A 19592-nucleotide genomic window follows, 5' to 3' on the forward strand; every position below is an offset into this window, starting at 1 on the left:
CATCCGCAAGTCAGTTGCTCTAAGTCTTGGTTTCTCAAAATGTAAATTAAAAGACTTCACTAGGTGATCTCCAAGATCTCTTTCATTGATCCTGTCTTTCTTCACTTTGCTTCCCCTTATCCCTGACTGCCTGTGAGACTCTATTTCATGGACGCTCAGTTGACGCTTTAACTTTTTAAAGTCTATGGATTCCAATTTTTAAAGTAAATACGTATTTATTAAATGGCCCTGTAGACACAGAAATGAATTCAGGCTACTCCCTGAAAAATGTGAATCACTCTCCAGGAATAAACACCAAGAAAAAGTAGCTCCCAAACACAAGACAATGTCCTGAGATGACCGTGGAATACTGCCACCTGCTAGGTACATACTACTCCGCAGCAGTGGTTCTCAATCAGGGGTAATTCTGCCCTCAGGGGACACTTAGTGATACTTGGACACCTTTTTGGTTGTAGCAACTGGGAGGGGGAGGGTGCCACTGGCTTCTAGGGGTTAGAGGCCAAGGATGTTGCTAAACATACTACAATGCACAGAGCAGCTCCTCACATCAAAGAACTATCCACCCCAAATGGTCAATAGTGCCGAGGCTGAAAACCCCTGTTCTAGAGGTTATAAGCAGGGAAACCAAAGCAAAGAACCACAGACAGATGGCTAGGTCCGCGATCCATTTCCACTCTCACCTTCTGGCTCCGCCGCTCCTGGCCCCTGTTCCCGGGAGAAGGTCAGGGCCTCCACTGGCTCTTCCTTGGCTGGGAGAGGTGGAGGATGAGTACTTTTAGCAACAGGTTGAGTGTTCTTTGGCTTGACAAATACAGGTCCTTTACCTACATGGTGATGGATTGGCCTGCGTCTATGAACGCCAGATACCGTATAACCCATTCCACCAGGACAGATTTCCTTAAAAGCAGCTAGATTTGGGATGGGAAAATATTCCTTTTAAAAATCTAAAAGTGCAAACTTATACAGAGGAAAACAGCATGATGAATATCTCTTAATAAATCATCACTAATATAGTTACATTTAAAAACTTCAAAAACAGATGCAAAATGCTTGAATTTCTGTCAAACTTGCATATTTACAGAAAAAACCCAACCCTTTCTTTTACTAAACATTTCTCCATCTGTTAATTCCTTATCCTACCCAATCAGAATTTTATATATATATATAGCATATATAGCATATGGAGAGCACATATTTTATATATATTAACATATGTCAGCTACAAATTAGGAGATAGCATACATATATTTTCTATTTAATATTCTATATCATATCATGTATTACACACATAAAATATATGTAATACATGAGATTTTTAGGTACAGAACATACTATATATATTATATATATCTCAGGGGGAGTGTAATATCAGCAAAAATCAGACTGTTCCCTCTTGCTTTGGTCTAATTTCACTAGTTATTAACCAGGAACTCAGTAACATCTAAGTTAAATGACTAGCAAGAAGGTTGAAAAAGAAATCACTATTGAGGGAAATGAGGTGCTGAAATCATCCTAATTTGTTTCCAGTTGAAGAAACCAAAGGACTCAGCCAGGATGGAGGTTATCAGCAGATACGGGGAGGCTGGTTAAGAAGGATTGAAACAGGGCAAGGGGCTTTGAAGAGAGATTCTCAGGATGGTGAAAAGGAATCCAGCGAAATACACATGCTAAAGAGATGACGGGTAGAAATAAAGGAAAAAAGGACACACCAAGTTAGAATGTAGGTATTTTCAAGGAGAGGGATGACAAGTGAGCAAAAGCCTGACCATGACCAACTGGTCGAATTATCCTGAGGGCTAGGAAATATTCTATGCACTGGAACTGCTATTCCCACCAGGAAGGTGGTTTTGTATACTTTAAAAAAAAAAAAAAAAAAAAAAGGTTGACTGGGGACCTGTGATTTGCTAGCCTCCGTCGCATAATCGCCAGGAATGAGTCAAGGGGAAAGACAAGAGAGGCAAGGCAGTGTGTGGCCCGAGGAGGAACGATCCACCTAAACCCTTTGGTGTCAGCGCTGGAGGCAAGTTACCAAATGCAGACACCAAGGAGCTCATGGTCCACGTTTTTATTTCTACTTTTAAAACTGAAAGTAAAATAAGTCACTTTTCACTTCCACTGAACAAGAGATCTCCTCTTGATGTTCTGGACCTAAAATTAGCTCTCGGTAAAAATAAAACCCCCAAATACTCCTTAAAACATGCTAAAATTTGTTTTTCTAAGGATCACACATTAAATGGTAGAACCTCATTTTTATGTTTAACTATGAAATACAATTTTCATGTGGAAGAATAGATGTTTCTAGCAAAAATGTTTTTCTATCAAATATTTGAAGCATGAATGAACTACACATTACTCTTATGAAAATCACCATACATCCAAAAACTGGTTAAGTGCCAAAATTTTATCTTTATATTATTTTCAAACTTAGTTACTGCACTTTATGGAAAAGTGTTCTGCTGTTACCGTCTTGATTTATGCTTCATGTAAGGGTTACAAAAGCTATCAAAATTGAACTTAAAGTGGGTCTGTGAATTATCAAGATCATGAATTTAACTGATTATTACTTTTTAATACTGAGAGGATCAGATCCCACAGGAGGATACTAGGGCCTTCTGGAGATGTGTCAAGTTACCCAGTAAACCAAACTACCATCAACATTATACCGTCTCTGCTTTACCAGTTCTTTCTGATCCCAGCCATCAACAAACATGGCTCACGATAGTTAAATTTATATTTAAAACTTGTCTGCAACAGCGCAAGTTATAGGCTTAAGACATTAAATGGCCCTGTGAGAGTTAATACACTTCCCTATGTGGGAAGCACCTTATGGAACAAGAAACTGAGTAGACTTTTTTTATGCCTACCCCATGCCAGTGAAATTGGGGCCACTCCTTTTTTGACAATATCAGGCCCAGTATTTGCAGGGATATCTCTTTCTCTTCTCTTTAACTCTACTTGACCCTGCTTGAGAAGTTGGTGACTCCCTGGTATAAGCAAGGCACTTAGATAAATTTAGGCTTTCAGGGCTTTAGGCCATTATGTACTCAACTGAAGGATAAAGAATCATCACCTCTTAATATTCAGCCCCCACCCAGAAGTTCATGGGAGCTTTGGCAGGATCTGCCCTTGAGTTATTAATCTTCATAGCATAAATTCAATCAATTATATTCATAGTGAATATAATTTTCTCCATTTCCAACTGGAGAAATCAAGCACAATGTTCTTAACAGGACCTGAGAGGCACCTGTTCAATACATGAGTGAAAGAGTTAACCTGCACCAGGTCTAGTCGCTGTGCAGGCGGTGAGCAATCATCAGGAAAGTGCAAGTCCAACAGGGCCTTCTGGTCTCTCCACACTTTCAAACAACAGACTTAGGGCCCTAGAAGCTAGGGATAAAACGCAATGGCTTTTCTTAACATCCAAAAGGAAGTCTAATGTTACATACAAATGGGGAAAGCTCTCTGCATGTAATTTTTCCCACTGACTCAACCTCGTATGGTCATGGTTTTTACAAAAGGGATAAAAACACATCGCATTATTAATAACTAATTTTAAAGTCAGAAACCACAAATAACCCAAGCTGCCCAAATCATCCTGTGCGCTTGTGTGGCTGGGAATGAATGTGAGCGCACAGCGGGGCATGTCTTACCTGTGCCTGGAAGGGGACATTTCTCACAGTGTGGGCCCCAGGCCTTGCCCACACTACAACAGCAGAGCTGCTTGGTGAGATGAACAGACAGGGGGTGCATACACTGCCTTCCGGAACTGACAAGTCGGTAACAGGGCCCTTTCTCCTCAGAGATCACAGGGGTATCCGCTGAAGCAGAGAGATAAGGCCTGACGTCACCCAAGAAACGACAAAAACCAGTTCGACATTTCACATAATAGTAAAATGAACCTAAAAGTTTGGATTAGAAATCATACTTCAGAATAAATCTGTCTAGATGTAGGGCATTACCCTTCTTAATTTAGGGTCAGTTGACCAAATGAGTTTGAGAGTCAGGACATCAAACGTCTCTGTCTCTGTCTGGTCCCTTCTTCCATTTTAGTAAGTGTTGAAAATCAACTATGTGTGCGTGAGTGAGAACAAATAATTTCAACCAAAATAAACCTGCCCAAATAAACCTAACTATAAAACCTAATTATCACAATCACTACCTCATTTGTTGTCCTGTATTTAGCCATAAGAGAGGTAGTTCTAGGGCAGAATTTGGTAAACAGCCAGGTATCATGGAAAATCAGGAACTGAACATAGTAGATACTACAAATCAGCGATCACTCTTCTTGCTTGGAGGACCGTGAGAGCCTGCAGGGCCCTATCTGGTCTCATCCTAGGCTAGCGACCAGCAAATGGGAGGCAGAGGACAGCTTCTGACTGGCAATGCCACACAAGGCCCCCGGTCCAGCCAGACAGCACACCAGAGAAGGAACAGATGACATCCTCAACCCCTCAGGAAACATCCCAAAAGCACATCCGCCCACAGTCATCCAATACCTAAGTCCTCATTCTGATTCTTCTTCTATAAATTTAGTAGATGAGACTTCATTAATCTAACAGCTACTGGGCACATAGGGCAATTATGAGAATAAGAAAGACACGTCCCTGCCTTCACAAAGATCATTTTCTAGAGTAAATGTGCATGGAGAATGTTCTACAGAGCCAGTTCCAGGCCAAGTCCACACTGCTGAATAGACCAAGCTTGATGGTCACCTCTCTGTTCATTCCCCATGTCAACAAAAGCTCTTCTCTACTGCATCACTGTCCAAATGAGCTTTTCCCGATTTGCCTTTCCCTTACCCAATTCCTCTAGCACCTGGCACTTCCAAATCACCTTCCTTTCCCGCTCAGAGCTAAATTTTCATTCTCACAAAACGACTGACATCTCTGCTACAAGAAACAACCTGATTCAATGAAAGCACTACAGCACAGTGAAGAGAGCAAGGGTTTTTAGATCCAGACAGACCTGGGCTCACATAGTGTGTCCCCCACTTGCCAGCAATATAACCTAGGGAAGTCACCTTGACTGGCTGCAATGGTTTATGTGTCAACTTGACTGGGCCACGGAACCTAGATAGCTGGTCAAAGACAGGTCTGAATGTTGATGTGAAGGTATTTTTCACATGAGATTAACATTTAAATTAGTAGATTTTGAGTCAAGCAGATGACTCTCCAGGATGTGGGTGCGGCTTATCCAAGCAGTTGAAGGCCTTAGGAGAAAAAGAGACTGATCTCCCCAGAGGAAGAAGGAATTTTGCCAGCAGACTGCCTTCAGACTCTGGCTGCAACATTAGCTGTTCCCAGGACCTCCAGGCTGCCAGCCTACCCTGCAGATTGGGGCTTGCCAACCTCCACATTCATGTGAGCCAATTCCCTAAAAATCCCTTCTCATCCACCCACGCTATTGGCTCCATTTCTCTGGAGAGAATGCTGACTCATACACTGGCTGAGCCTCAGTAACTCCCTCACTTATAGGTGACAAGCTCAATGTATAGACTCAAAATATCATATGCTAAACGTTTGGTTCAGAGTAGACACAAGATACACGTCAGCCTGCCTTATTAATAAAAGCAGGTATCTCCATCCTCTCAGGGGCATTTGTACACGACTTGATCACTGCTGTAGCGGTAGAATTTCAACAAAGTGAAAACAGTCGAAAAAAGGATATGGGTGAATTGGAGGGTGGAGCAGAGGATTGAGGGGAGCAGGGGAGACCTTCCTAAGGCTTCAAAACTTAGTTCCTCTAATAAGGCCAGGTTTGCCCAAGACTACTAAAAATGTGGTAAAAGGGAGAAGTTTGAGTCTTTTCCTCTCCCTTCTACTCACTTTCTGGAGTCTGTGCAAGTCAGCTATGAAAGATTAAAGGTCACAGAAGAAAAGTAAAAGAAAATTTATGAGTATGGTTATTACCCCCAAAAGGATAAGTTTCTGGAATGACTGACCATCAATCATATAGCATATGGGTGTGTGTCCGTCTCTCTATATAAGTTGTATAATCTTAAGAACATATACATAGTTCTAGGATAATCAGCTCACCAAGGATTTTGCTCCAAAATTTCTTCTCCAACCAAAGTGTTTGGAATTCACAACACATATTTCCATAGAAACAACGTCAGGTCAACTCACAAGAGCCTATTTTACACGTGGTAGGGATTAATTATAACACTAATCGCATTAAGGTTAGTTCTAGATCCCAAGAACAAGGGCCATTTAAAGCAGGGCAGAGTTTCCCCAAATCCTGGACATTGGCAGACAGTGACACTGGCCCCTTGTGCTGACTTGTCCACACTCGCTCCCTGGTATCTACTTCGCCCTCATATCCAGGGTAGTGATACCACCTTAGGCACCATCCCTGTTATACTTACTCTGCTCCTCTATCCAAGGACTCTACTTTAAAGTAACATATCAGGCCTACCGCCCAGATTAACCCCAAACTCCAAATCAGCAATTCAGTTTTTAAGGGATTAGTATGTGTATTTGTGTGTAAGTGAATTATAAGAGATTGCTTGTTCATTAAAGCAAGTCTCTGGTTGAGGCTCCATGCATGGCACACACACACACACAGAAAAAGCAAAATGTTAGGCATTTTATCATGTGGAGAATAATGACAGAAGTCAAGGAAGCTAATTCCTCCTAAACATCTTCTCCTGAAAGGTCTCTGTTTTATAGGTTTTTCTCCTTGTATCATTTCCTAACCCAGAGATTCTCCCTAAGTGCTAGGATACTGGTGTTTGTTTTTTTTTTCCAAGACAGCTTCCAACGCACTTCAAGTGGGGGTCTTTAAGGGAATAAGAATCACTGGCTTACAGAATCATCCAAACTCAGCTGTTGGTGTGTCAGGGAACATCAGACCATGTTGTAGCTAAACACTGTGCTTCACCCCAAGTGCACATAATAATAAGCCATTAACTAATAAAAAAAAATCTGCTCCTTCAAAGATGGAAGAAATCCCAGTAGGAAGCCATTGGAAAGGTCTGGCTTACATGCCTAAATTATACTAATGCTCCTATGATTCAAATTTTCTTTGCTCTACAATTATGTGGATCAAAAAGTGTTAATTTATGCCTCCCTCAGATTTCTAACAGGATGTGCCCTTTAAAATGGCCTCTATTTTAATGTCTAAGCCACCTGTTATTCTTTTATCATTTCAAGTGACTTATATGGCAATTCACTTATTTCATTAAACACCTCTAGCATTTTCACATTCAACATGATACATAAACCCAGGAACAATATGCTACTTAGAATGATGCATGATTGGTGTTTCTACTGTCTGAGTATCTTTAACCACAGAGTGAAAGGCTGGTTGTAAAGGCTAATTCATTAGTATACTACATTTATTATTTAAAATATAATAAACGTGATTATATAGTCTATTGCATCATAAGGATTTACACTATACTAAAAAAAAAAAAGTCAATATTGCCCAAAGATTGCTAAAGAATTGGTGGAAATGGGAATGGGACAGAGCAATGAGCAGGAATTACAAAGCGTGCTGGTAGGTTCATATATGTAGGTACCCTGAAATATGGGTTTTGCAGATTGTATTTTTTGTAGGATGTGTTGCTAAGATTCAGGTGCACAGATTCAGGTACTCTATATAGAGGGAAAAACATTTCAGAAGCATAAACCCTACTAGAAATGCCACATCAGTCAAGAAAACAAATCTTTTGCTCCTGGTGACAGACATGGGAAAAATCTTCCAAAGAAATAAACATATAGCTCTATACCCAAGTATAGTATTGAATCTTCACCATATATATCCAATGCTGATGGTGATTACATAACAAACCACCGTGAGAAGGTAAGATGCTATGGTTCTCACATTTGGGTTCCCCAATAATGTATTAACCAACTTAATTATAGGGTCGTACAACCAACTCTGATTAGACTTTCAAAGCCATGCTGCTCTTATCAATTCAAACATAAATGTAAATATTATTAAGCAGATATAAATTAACCTGGTACTTGGAACAAGTTGAAAAACAGAAGACTTGAGGAGACAGCATATAAGCTAGCCTCTCCTACTAGTTTGTTTTCACTCCCCCCCTTCCCCAAACACCTCCAATATCCTTATTCACTTCTTGGATGAAATTCCACATTAGAGTTTCATGCCATTAAAGCTTAAAGTCCCAATGGGATGAGTGCTGGGATGCAGGTGTGGGGAGCAAGTAACACTGTTAGAAGGAGTCTGAGAGATGAATTTCCTAGGGAAGTAAGAGCCCATAGGCACCCTTTTCAGGAAATGGGTTATTAAAAATAAATTCTGTGAGAACCAAAATTTTAAAAAAACAATGATTCTGAGGCCACTGCAGAGTCAGACCAGCACTTTACAGTGAGACTAAATAGTGGCTCCGCTTAAATAGATGACTTGCTCCTGTCAATTTAGACCAGTTTCCTCTTCCTGATTAAAGGCTCAGCTTGTGGAGTGAGACAAATTGAGTTTCAAATTTGGGCTCTACCACTTATAGGCTGTGGGACTTTTGGAAATAAACTCTCTGTGCCTCAACTTCTTCATTTCTAAAATAGGAAGAACAACACTACAAGCCTCATAGAAATCTGGTAAGTATTATATTTGATAATCTATATAAAGTACTCATCACAGTGCCTGGCACTTAGTAAGTACACAGTAAAGATTACTACATTACTGTCACGGTTTTGGTTGTTACTGCTTTTACGTGGGAGCAAACAGTTGGCACAGATCTGTCCGTACAACCTCAAGGCCATGATGCTGTGAGACCACTAAGTGAGGAAAACTACGAGCCTAAGCTGAGACAGCCACAGAGGAGGTGGGAAGAAAGGAAAAGGTAGAAAATAGATTATGAAGATCTAATGACTTTCTTGGAGACCAAAGGAGATGACAGAGTCAGAGGTGACACAGAGGCTCCCAGCCTCATTTCTGGGGAGAACAATGTCACCATGGACAAAACCACCAAGTCAGGAAGGAAAGCCCATTTTTCTCTCTCTGCTAGAGAGATCTAGCAGTCATTTACCCAATCAGCTTTATAAAAAAAAAAAAAAAAAGATCTAGAACTATGAGATCCAATTTGTTAGACCCTAGCCACATACTACTACTTCGATAAAATTTAAATGAGATACAATTTAAATTCAATTCCTTAGTCACACCAGCCACTTGTGACTAGTCTATCACATCAGAAATGTTCTGTATCTGCACTGTCTATCATCACAGAAAGTTCTATTGGACAGCATTGATCTAGCCCAAAAGTCAGCAAATTTTCTCTGTGAAAGGCAAGATAAATATTTTAGGCTTTGGTCTCTGTTTGGTCTCTGTTTCAACTTCTCAGCTCTGCCATGGCAGCGTGAAAGCGGCCTTAGACAGTATATAAATGAACGGACATGGCTGTGTTCCAATAAAACTATTTACAAAAACAGACGGTGGGACAGATTTTGCCCACGGGCTATAATTTGCCAATCCCTGATCTAGAACCCTAAAGTTAGAGGTACAAAACCCAATTTTAAACCTCAAATGTCATTTACAAGCTATATGATCTTGAAAAGTTACTTAAACTCTCCTAGCTTCAGCTTCCTATTGTGTAAAATAATTCATATCTCATAAGGAAGCTGCAGAAACTAAAAAGAAATGATGTTCATGAATATGACTGGCTTTTCGAAGGGATGAGTTCGGCATCTCATGATTTCCAGAGTTAGGGCAGAAGCACATCTTCTCTCTAACCCTCTATTTCTGTCAGTAAGCACCAAGTCCATTGGTCAAGAATATTATGAAACAGCAAATATGGAGGCTCAAAATTCTTTTTTTTTTTTTTTGCGGTACGCGGGCCTCTCACTGTTATGGCCTCTCCCGTTGCGGGGCACAGGCTCTGGACATGCAAGCTCAGTGGCCACGGCTCACTGGCCCAGCCGCTCCACGGCATGTGGGATCCTCCCGGACCCGGGCACAAACCCATGTCCCCTGCATCGGCCGGCGGACTCTCAACCACTGCGTCACCAGGGAAGCCCCTCAAAATTCTTTTACCTGGGCCCTTTGAACCTGTGGACACACCCTCCCCAGCATTCATCCTGGAGCTCTTGAATTTCTGAAGAAAATTAATTGCAGCTTAAAAAGTCAGAAAGCTTTCCTACTCCGACTGCACAGGTTATTATACTTTTCTTGGATTGGCTCTGAGAAATCCTGGAGTTTCACCATTCCCCACAGAGAGGTAGGAGCAGGTCTGGAGAATGCTACTGCAGCAACGCCCTGATCCACAGACACAGAGGTCGGAGACAGCAAACGCCAGAACTCTCCTACTTTCTTCTTTCAGCTTGGCTAAGTCAAGGACAGGGCGCGGGCAAGGAGAGAAAGTGAAGTGGTTGCAACCTTTGGCTGCAGTCAAGGAATTCTGAGGGTGTTCACCTCGGCGTATTCGAGAACAGGGAGAGCTTCCCATTGCTCCTGAGCCACTGCCAAGTGCATTTCTTTGAGTTCACAGAGTCAGCCACACCTTTTATGGCCTGGATATGCCCTAAATTCATGCTGCCTGAGCAAACGTGGTCAATCTCCTCCATCTGCTTCCACAGTCTATCCAAGGCTGTTTTTATATCTTGCAAGAGCATTTACTCCAAATGATAGATAGCTTTGCTCAGTGCCTTTGTGTGTCTGTGTGCATGTCTGTGCATGCGTGTGTGCACATGTGTGACCCCCGGTCTCCTTCTGCTACTTCCCCCATGACTATCAAGGGTACCACCAACTTGCCAGTGCTTTTCCCCCCTACTTTGTAAGTATCATCTTCTCCCCTCATTCTTTCTCAAGACATTCCTTCTCTTCAGACTTCCCTATCAACTTCTCCAAAATATGGTTCACTCACAAATCAGACTGGATTGAACCACGTCGCAAATCCTGAAAGACTTTACATCTCTCTATGATATTACATGTGGTAAATTCAGAGGAAAGAGAAATAAATCTGCCCACTCAATGCTGGTAAAGAGCCCAGGTTTTAACTTCAAACTCTAAACGGGAACATTTAACCAGCAACAAACGTCTCCTAATACTTATCGTTTCAGCTGTTGTAGCTGAACCATAAAATTAAATTATTTATTTTTCAAATACGAATGGATGGTTGTTTAATAAGTTCAGTATTATCTGGGCAATGACAGGGAAAATAAATGCTAAGGAAAGTGTGTTTCAAAAATCTCATTGGCAGGTTTCTACAATCTTATTAAAACCTGGATGTCTGTCCTTAGCTCTAGACATCAGATCTAGTCAAATAAAACACTTTGCGACCAGTCCTCTAAGTGTACCTAATCTACAACATTCAATGTGGTCATTTTAACCAGACTACAAAGCAAATTATTTAAGGAAAAACAAATATTCACAACAAATTCTATATTCAAACTCTAAAAATGTTTTATGCTTAAATTATACAACTGTATTTACAATACTCTACTCATGTAATTCCAATCAGCCAGAAGTTATCCCTAAGTTATCTGGATATTGTCACTGATGTCATTTTTGGCCTGAAATTTCCAAATCCTTGCATCAGTTTTCAAGTGTACCTTGTATGCAAGCATAATTTTACAGTCTAATTTTATCACCCGCCAAAAAAAGCCCTATAATTAGGCGCCTGCCTGCTTTATGATCAGAACTGTCTGTGAAAGAACACGGAAGAACTTACGTGCAAAATTTCCTAATCTGTATTTGACAGGTTTCAAAGGAAAATAGTAGTAATTAGTAACAACGTTCCAAAACACTCAACAAACTCCTCTAAAAGTAATGAATGAGATTGCCATTTTTATTTTATTACATTTGTCTTTATTTCACCATGTCTATCCATCAGCTTAGGGCACAGAGTTAGAGATGCACAGTTAAAAGCAAACGATGGTACCTTCATGAAAAATATGTCTTGATGATATGACAAATTTAAAACTGGGGACCAGAAAGATACAACTTAACATATACCAATGCCACATTATAAAAACAGGTAAATAAAAACAAAAACCTAGCAAGACAAAAATTAATGCAGGATTGCTCTTAACATCTCGACAGTTTTCTGCCATACATTAGTTTAAAATGTTTAACCTTTAATTGCATGTGACTTTGAAAAATCTGTTGCATTTACCTACTTTGTAATAATGGACACAAGTACCTTAAAAATAAGGTAGTCTTAAAAAATTCTGTGTCTGAGCCCTTTACATCTAAAATGCACACATCTAATTGTCAGGTGATCTGTATTGATTACACTGGATTAGGTTTTGTGGCAAGAGTGTCTTTTTGGAGAAACTACATTTTCTGTACCAATATTAGCACATAAGATTTGATGGATGATTTTTATCCTTAACAAGTTAAAAAAAAAATCTTAGAGACAGATTTGTAAGGCAAAATAGTTTAACTTCAGGGACACATATCAGTGGTTTTTGAGGACAGCAGAATAGAATATTTGAAATTAGAATTGAATAAAAAAATCTGAAACAGAGCCTTGCTAACTATTTCCCAGACTCTTCTAACCAAGAAAGTACAATGAAGCCTCATTAAATCAGACAGAAGTGACTCAGAATTTGGAATAATTAAAGACAGAAGCTGGGACAAAGTTTCACTCCACCTAAATAATGCTTAAAATACTCATGAAGGAAAAATCTGTTTTCATGTCTTAGGTATGCTAATTTTAATTAACTGTTTCTTTGCATAATTCCTCTGTGTGCTTGTTCTCTACCTTAAGTTTAAGCTGTCATTTTTTTCTGAACACAATAAAAATGCATTTTTTAAATAAACAGATTTATTGTAGTATATCAGGCCGCCTCCTCCCTCCTGTCATTTTAATGACATTTCCCTGCATATTTACAGCACTCAGTCGACCGCTGAGTATTTACCTTCTTTTGGATACTTCCCCTTCCCCCCACCCCCCCAATAAAACATGCAAAATAGTAATAAAAAGTGATCATTACTTACGAACGCAACTTGAAAAGGTAGGATCTGGCCCAAATCCTATTTTGCAGGTACATCTATAGCTGCCCATGGTATTCAAACACTCACCATTAGGGCACACACCCTGTAGTTGGCATTCATTAATATCTGCAGGAAAACAATTCTTTTAGAAAGAGAAGTCAAGTTCTATGGAACAGATTCTGGCTGTAAATTGCATTCCCTGTCTTCATCACTATAATACCTCTCGGTTATAGTAAGTAAGAGATGCGAGCAACTCTTAATGCAGCAGCAGTCTAATCAAATCAAACATTTACTGAACATCTACAATTTAGCAAATATTTACTATGCACCTACTATGTACCTGGTTCTATGCTAGATACTAGAGACTTACCAGTGAACAAAACTGACCAAAGATGCCAGCTTTCACAGAGCTTATATTTTAGTCTTAGTGCTTTTTAACTATTATAGGGCATACAGGCAAGGCGAAGACTCTCACCCTGGAGACACTTATAGTCTAGTTGTGCCTATAATTATGTAAAAATTAAAAAAGTGAAAATCGTTATCACAATCAGAAGAAAGGTCATAAACCTGAAGAAATTAAATTATGAAATTGCCTGTATAGACAAATAAGAGCTACTAAAGGAAGGTGGAGGTAAGGGAGACTGCAGCATGGAGAAGGAGGTAAGACTTCATCAGGTGTTGAATTTGGGGAGAAGCCAGATGGATGGGTAGGAAGGGGTGAATGATCTACATGGGTGGACATCAGAGCATGAGTGACAGAGACTGGAGAAGGAAAGGGATCAGGAAATCATGAGTCAAACTGTTGGCTGGAAAAGAAGTTTCAGGAAGGTGAATAGTCGGAAAAAGAGCTGGTTAAAGCCAGGCTAGGTTTGGATGCAATTTTATTGAAAACAGGGAAACATATGAAAGGTCTGTGAGCAGGAGGAAGATATAATCAAGGGCGGGCTCTAGGGAAACACATCTGGCCAGCACATGGCTTGGTGAGATGAGATTAAAAGTTTGATCACTGAAGGAATAAGCAAGTATGAGAATGGTGACAAGCCAGGTTGGTGAGAATTATCAGGAAGAGAAGGAATGAAGTTTTGTTTTTTGTTTGTTTGTTTTTGAAGGGCAACTGACAGTGCATGGTGTTTGGTGTTTGGCCAACATGGCACTAGAGAAGAAGAGGGTAAAAGATGCCCTTGAGGCTTCTAATCTGAGCAAAGAGGAAAAGACACTATTGGTTTTGTAGAAAGTTCTGTGAAGGAAAAAGGCAGATGAAGAGAAAAGCTTTCCACATGAAAGAACGCTCAACATCACTAATCATTAGAGAAACGCAAATCAAAACTAGAGTGAGGTATCACCTCACACCGGTCAGAATGGCCATCATCAAAAAATCTACAAACAACAAATGCTGGAGAGGGTGTGGAGAAAAGGGAACCCTCTTGCACTGTTGGTGGGAATGTAAATTGATACAGCCACTATGGAGAACAGTATGGAGGTTCCTCAAAACACTAAAAATAGAACTACCATATGACCCAGCAATCCCACTGCTGGGCATATACCCTGAGAAAACCATAATTCAAAAAGAGTCATGTACCACAATGTTCACTGCAGCTCTATTTACAATAGCCAGGACATGGAAGCAACCTAAGTGCCATCGACAGATGAATGGATAAAGAAGATGTGGCACATACATACAGTGGAATATTACTCAGCCATAAAAAGAAACGAAATTGAGTTATTTGTAGTGAGGTGGATGGGCCTAGAGACTGTCATACAGAGTGAAGTAAGTCAGAAAGAGAAAAACAAATACCGTACACTAACACATATGTATGGAATCAAAAAAAAAGAAAAATGGTTCTGAAGAACCTAGGGGCAGGACAGGAATAAAGATGCAGTCTTAGAGAATGGACTTGAGGACACGGGGAGGGGAAGGGTAAGCTGAGACGAAGCGAGAGAGTGGCATTGACATATATACACTACCAAATGTAAAACAGATAGCTATTGGAAAGCAGCCACATAGCACAGGGAGATCATCTCGGTGCTTTGTGACCACCTAGAGGGGTGGGATAGGGAGGGTGGGAGGGAGATGCAAGAGGGAGGAGACATGGGGATATATGTATATGTATAGCTGATTCACTTTGTTATAAAGCAGAAACTAACACACCATTGTAAAGCAATTATACTCCAATAAAGATGTTAAAAAAAAAAAGAGGTAAGTTTTACACTAGAAGGTCACGCTGGGATACTCAAGTATTGTATAAATATCCAGCCACAGGAGCAGATTCAGGAATAAAGTGAAAGGAAAGCATCACTGGAAACAGAGCCTCAAGGTCATCTGCATGTGGTGATTGCTATGGTCTCAACGTCTTGGGCCCCCCACTCCACCGCCAGATTCATATGTTGAAATCCTAACCCTCCCCATAGGTGACGGTATTAGTAGGTGAGGCCCTTGCAGGGTGTTTCAGTCATGAGGGAAGAACCCTCCTGAATGGGATTAGTGCCTTATAAAAGGGGCTCCACAGAGATCCCTAGTCCCTTCCATCATTTGAGGACACAATGAAGACATGTGTAACTGGAAGAGGGCCCTCACCAGAAGGTGACCATGCTGGTGCCTTGATCTGGGACTTACCCGCTTCCAGAACTGTGAGCAATAAAAACCTGCTCTTTTTAAGCTACCCAGTTGGTGGTATTTTGTTAAAGCAGCCCAAATGGACTAAGACAGTGGCCCAAGGGGAAATCAAAATGATTTGGAAGAGGAGAGACGAAAATGTGGCAATTTTTAAAAAAAGATTATAGAGTCATTTGCAAAGGTAATTAAAAATAAACAGAATGTGACAAGTTAAAAGTAAAAAAGAATTAGTAGTCATCTATTTTATTCAGGGTGTCTTATGAAGCCTAACAGTTAACAGACTTGGCTTTTAGTGTTTCCATTTGAAATTATATTTACTTCTTTCAATCATTAATTCTAATAAAACTTCTATTAAGGATCCTAAAATGTTAATTTTCTACATTAAACTGAACGCCATGGTAGCAAAACATTACTAGCAGAATCGTCACATAAAAAGGCAAATGCAGCCTGCAATAAATCACTATTGGCTTATATTTCATATTCTACGTAGCCAAAGATATCTACATGGACATATTGTACCCGACACATGACAATATGACATTTTCAACGACATTCAAATGACAACCCATGTTTGTTGTGTAAATTCTACAGCATTCCAGCTTGCATGCAGCTGGAAACTGGTATAGCTAGATGACACCTGGACCAGCATATGGTCCAGCACCTGCCCATCTTACTCTTTTTTTTTATGTTTGGGGTAGGAGTTTATTAATTAATTAATTAATTTTTGCTGTGTTGGGTCTTCGTTTCTGTGCGAGGGCTTTCTCTAGTTATGGCAAGCGGGGGCCACTCTTCAATTGCGGTGCGCAGGCCTCTCACTATCGCGGCCTCTCTTGTTGCGGAGCACAGGCTGCAGACGCGCAGGCTCAGTAGTTGTGGCTCATGGGCCTAGTTGCTCCATGGCATGTGGGATCCTCCCAGACCAGGGCTCGAACCTGTGTCCCCTGCATTAGCAGGCAGATTCTCAACCACTGCGCCACCAGGGAAGCCCCCCCATCTTACTCTTGATCAGAGTGTGTGTTGTATTATAACGCACATTTATGCACAGCATGTGATTGAAAATATCCCCCTATAACTCATTCTCTTTAAGAGAACCACCATGAAGGACCAGGAAGAGTGCCAAGTCCAGTTGGGGCTTACAGGGTACAAGCGAAGCCCCTATTGTATGTCCCCACTTAAACCTCAAATTTGGGTAACCAGTCAGTTGTGGTCAAAAAGGCTGGACCACTGTTTCCCCTCGTGTTCCCACTAGGGTGTGGTCATCAGCCTTCCTCTTTCTCTGAGGGGCTTTCACTCCTGTTCATTGACTGCACCATTACACCTTCCGTGTTTACGTCTTGGGACCCAGAATTTTCCCTTATCTGGAAGTTTCTATGACAGTACCATCCAGTCTCCCTGCTGGCTAACCTCCCTGTAGGTTAAGGTGGTGTTTGTCCCCCACAAAGCATAGATACCTGGTACACAACCACTGCCTTATGCTCTCTTCCAATGTCCGCTCTTTGACTCTCAACATTGCCCACCACTTCGACCATGATGCCATGGGAATGGAGGACAGAAATTAAGCCTTAAACAAAAACACTATGGCTAAAGACAGGAAGAAGTAGAGTGAAGAGGAATCATAAAATTTTCCCTTCCCTTTTCCTACCATCTCTATTCTAATCAGCTTGTGCCCCTAGCAATACCACTTCCCCTAATTTTGGCTCCAGAAACCCAGAAGCATGGACACACTCTCACAGCTTCCAGAAAAACTCCCATTTCCCTCAACCACCTCAATTTATTTTTATCATATTCTAGAAAATATCATAAATTAGAGATTAAATTTCCAAGATTTTTTCTTTTTAAAGTTACATCCAGCTAAGTATATCCATCTCAAGTGTACAACTATATGAGGTTTTTGCATATACATACATGTATACATACAAGTAGATAAGTTTGTACACGTGTGTACGCACACACTGTATAACCACCACCCAGATCATGACTTAGAACATTCCCAGTGCCTCAGAAGGCACTTCATGTCCCTTCCCAGTCAACCTCTTTGCCCCCACAGGTAACTACTATCCTGATTCCCATCATGGTTGATTAGTCTTAGCTGTTCTTAAACTTCATATGAAGGGAATCATAGTGTATATATTCTTTTGTCTGACTTTATTATGCCTAAGAGATTCATCAATGTTGTTGCATACAGTTCATCTTTCACTGCTCTGTTACATTTTACTGTGTGAGTACAAAGTTAATTTATCTGTTCTACTGTTGAGAGACATTTGCGGGGTTATTTCCAACCATGCACCTGTGAACATTCTTTTTTTTTTTTTTTGCAGTATGCGGGCCTCTCACTGCCGTGGCCTCTCCCATTGCGGAGCACAGGCTCCGGACGTGCAGGCTCAGCGGCCATGGCTCACGGGCCCAGCCGCTCCGCGGCACGTGGGATCTTCCCGGACCGGGGCACGAACCCGTGTCCCCTGCATCGGCAGGCGGACTCTCAACCACTGCGCCACCAGGGAAGCCCTGTGAACATTCTTATATGTATCTCTTTTGGTAGGCCTAGGCACTCAGGTCTCTTGGGTATATATCTAGGAGTAAAATTTCTGGGTCACTAAATAAGGCTCATGTTTACTTCAATAAACATTGTCAAACAGTTGTCCTAAGTGGTTATGTGTCAATTTCCAGTACCAACTGCTCCACGTCCTCATCAAATTACTGTCGGTCTTTTTCATTTTAGTCATGGAGCGGGAGTGTAGTATTATCTCGTTGTGGTTTTGACCTGCATTTCCTTTTCGTATATTTAGTAGCCATTTAGATCTAAAAGCAATCTCTCCTACAACGTAAATACCTATAGGGATGTTGTAGGTCAATAAGATTGCTTCCCTCTTAGCTGATTCTCAAAGTGGGCTATGCTTAGCTATGGGACACTTTGGGTTGTCCCAAGGACTGGGGAACACTCACTGGGTGGACACTAGGGAACTGAACAAAGTGCGGTTAGTCCCCCTTGACAAAGAAAATTGTCAATAATGCCCTCACTGAAAAACTCACACACAGGGGATGAAAATATGAGTTTATAAGTACAGAAGGGACCATCTTGAAGTAAAGTTGTCTGAGGAATGATGGAGTGGAGGTGAGTGCTTGCTCCATGAGGGGACTTGAAGGGCTGCATTCACTCAACTCAGCCTCTATACTGTCTACATCTGGATGGTCTCCTGCTGTCTCTGAGACTGTGCTTTGGCCCGAGCAAGAAGCAAAACAGACTAGGTTCCCCAGATTGCTGAGCTCGGGGCTGTGTGTGGTTTGTGATCTGCAAGACTAGAATCCTAGCATCACCATGTCTGACTGGGGCTCTAAGGTAATTCATCAGACTTAACTGTGACCTGTGGACCTGTCCCTGGAGACTGGGCACCCTACACACCTCTTTTAAGCAAGGCAGTTCCTTTACATCTGCTTCAAAAACTGAACTTCTAAGATGGCATTTGTAAAGAAAATTTGAAAATCACTGACATTATTTCTGTGAAAAATCATATTCCAGGTTTCAACAACTCACTCACAAATAAAACTTTAAAAAGCATTCCATTCATAAATTGTTCATTCCTAATATGCCAAATCTGAAATCTAAAAATTGGATAGGAATTCTCTTATTTTTTGCCACTTCATTCTTCCATCCCCTGCTTCGTTCCTGAGAGGATTGTGGTGTGGCTAGATAGTTTATATCCTTTGTGTTTAAAGAAAAAGGCAAAAAACTTATGCCCCGTGTTGTTAAATTTAGAACCCCAGAAATTAATATGAAACATGAGCAATTATCTAAATGACTTTCTGAGGTAGTCAGGCTCTTTAAGGCCTTTATAAATAAACTGAGGGAAATTAAAGATTCACACATGCATTAAGGGCAAAACACGGGTTGACGGAAAGTGTGCTCTCTGGATATGAGAAGTTTAAGGATTATGCTGAGAGGAGGCGTTATCGGGCCAAAGTTTAACAATTATACGAAACATGATCGGCTAATTATGAATTATAGTTCTATTTAGGCTTCAATTCCTCAGGCTATTTTCTTATTTAAAATTAAATAAAACTTCTAACTTGATTATAATTTTTT

At 40.7% G+C, this 19592-nt stretch overlaps 1 protein-coding gene across 7 annotated transcripts in view; it reads right to left on the bottom strand.

Annotated features, from left to right (window-relative positions):
• Nucleotides 1-19592, bottom strand: part of LTBP1 (latent transforming growth factor beta binding protein 1) — a 423359-nt gene that overhangs the window by 139657 nt on the left and 264110 nt on the right. For 5 of the 7 annotated variants that reach the window (XM_029231490.1, XM_029231496.1, XM_029231493.1 and 2 more), the window contains 3 exons: nucleotides 12901-13023; nucleotides 3651-3818; nucleotides 681-908 (listed from right to left, as the gene is read on the bottom strand). In XM_029231490.1, the coding sequence (XP_029087323.1) occupies nucleotides 681-908; nucleotides 3651-3818; nucleotides 12901-13023 (519 nt within the window). The remainder of the gene's footprint in view (nucleotides 1-680; nucleotides 909-3650; nucleotides 3819-12900; nucleotides 13024-19592) is intronic. The other 2 variants (XM_029231494.1, XM_029231497.1) reach the window with 1 other exon arrangement.

This window comes from Monodon monoceros, unplaced genomic scaffold (genome assembly GCF_005190385.1).
Source record: "Monodon monoceros isolate NGI ecotype Baffin Bay Population unplaced genomic scaffold, NGI_Narwhal_1 Super_Scaffold_19, whole genome shotgun sequence".
Classification (NCBI taxonomy): Eukaryota; Metazoa; Chordata; class Mammalia; order Artiodactyla; family Monodontidae; genus Monodon; species Monodon monoceros.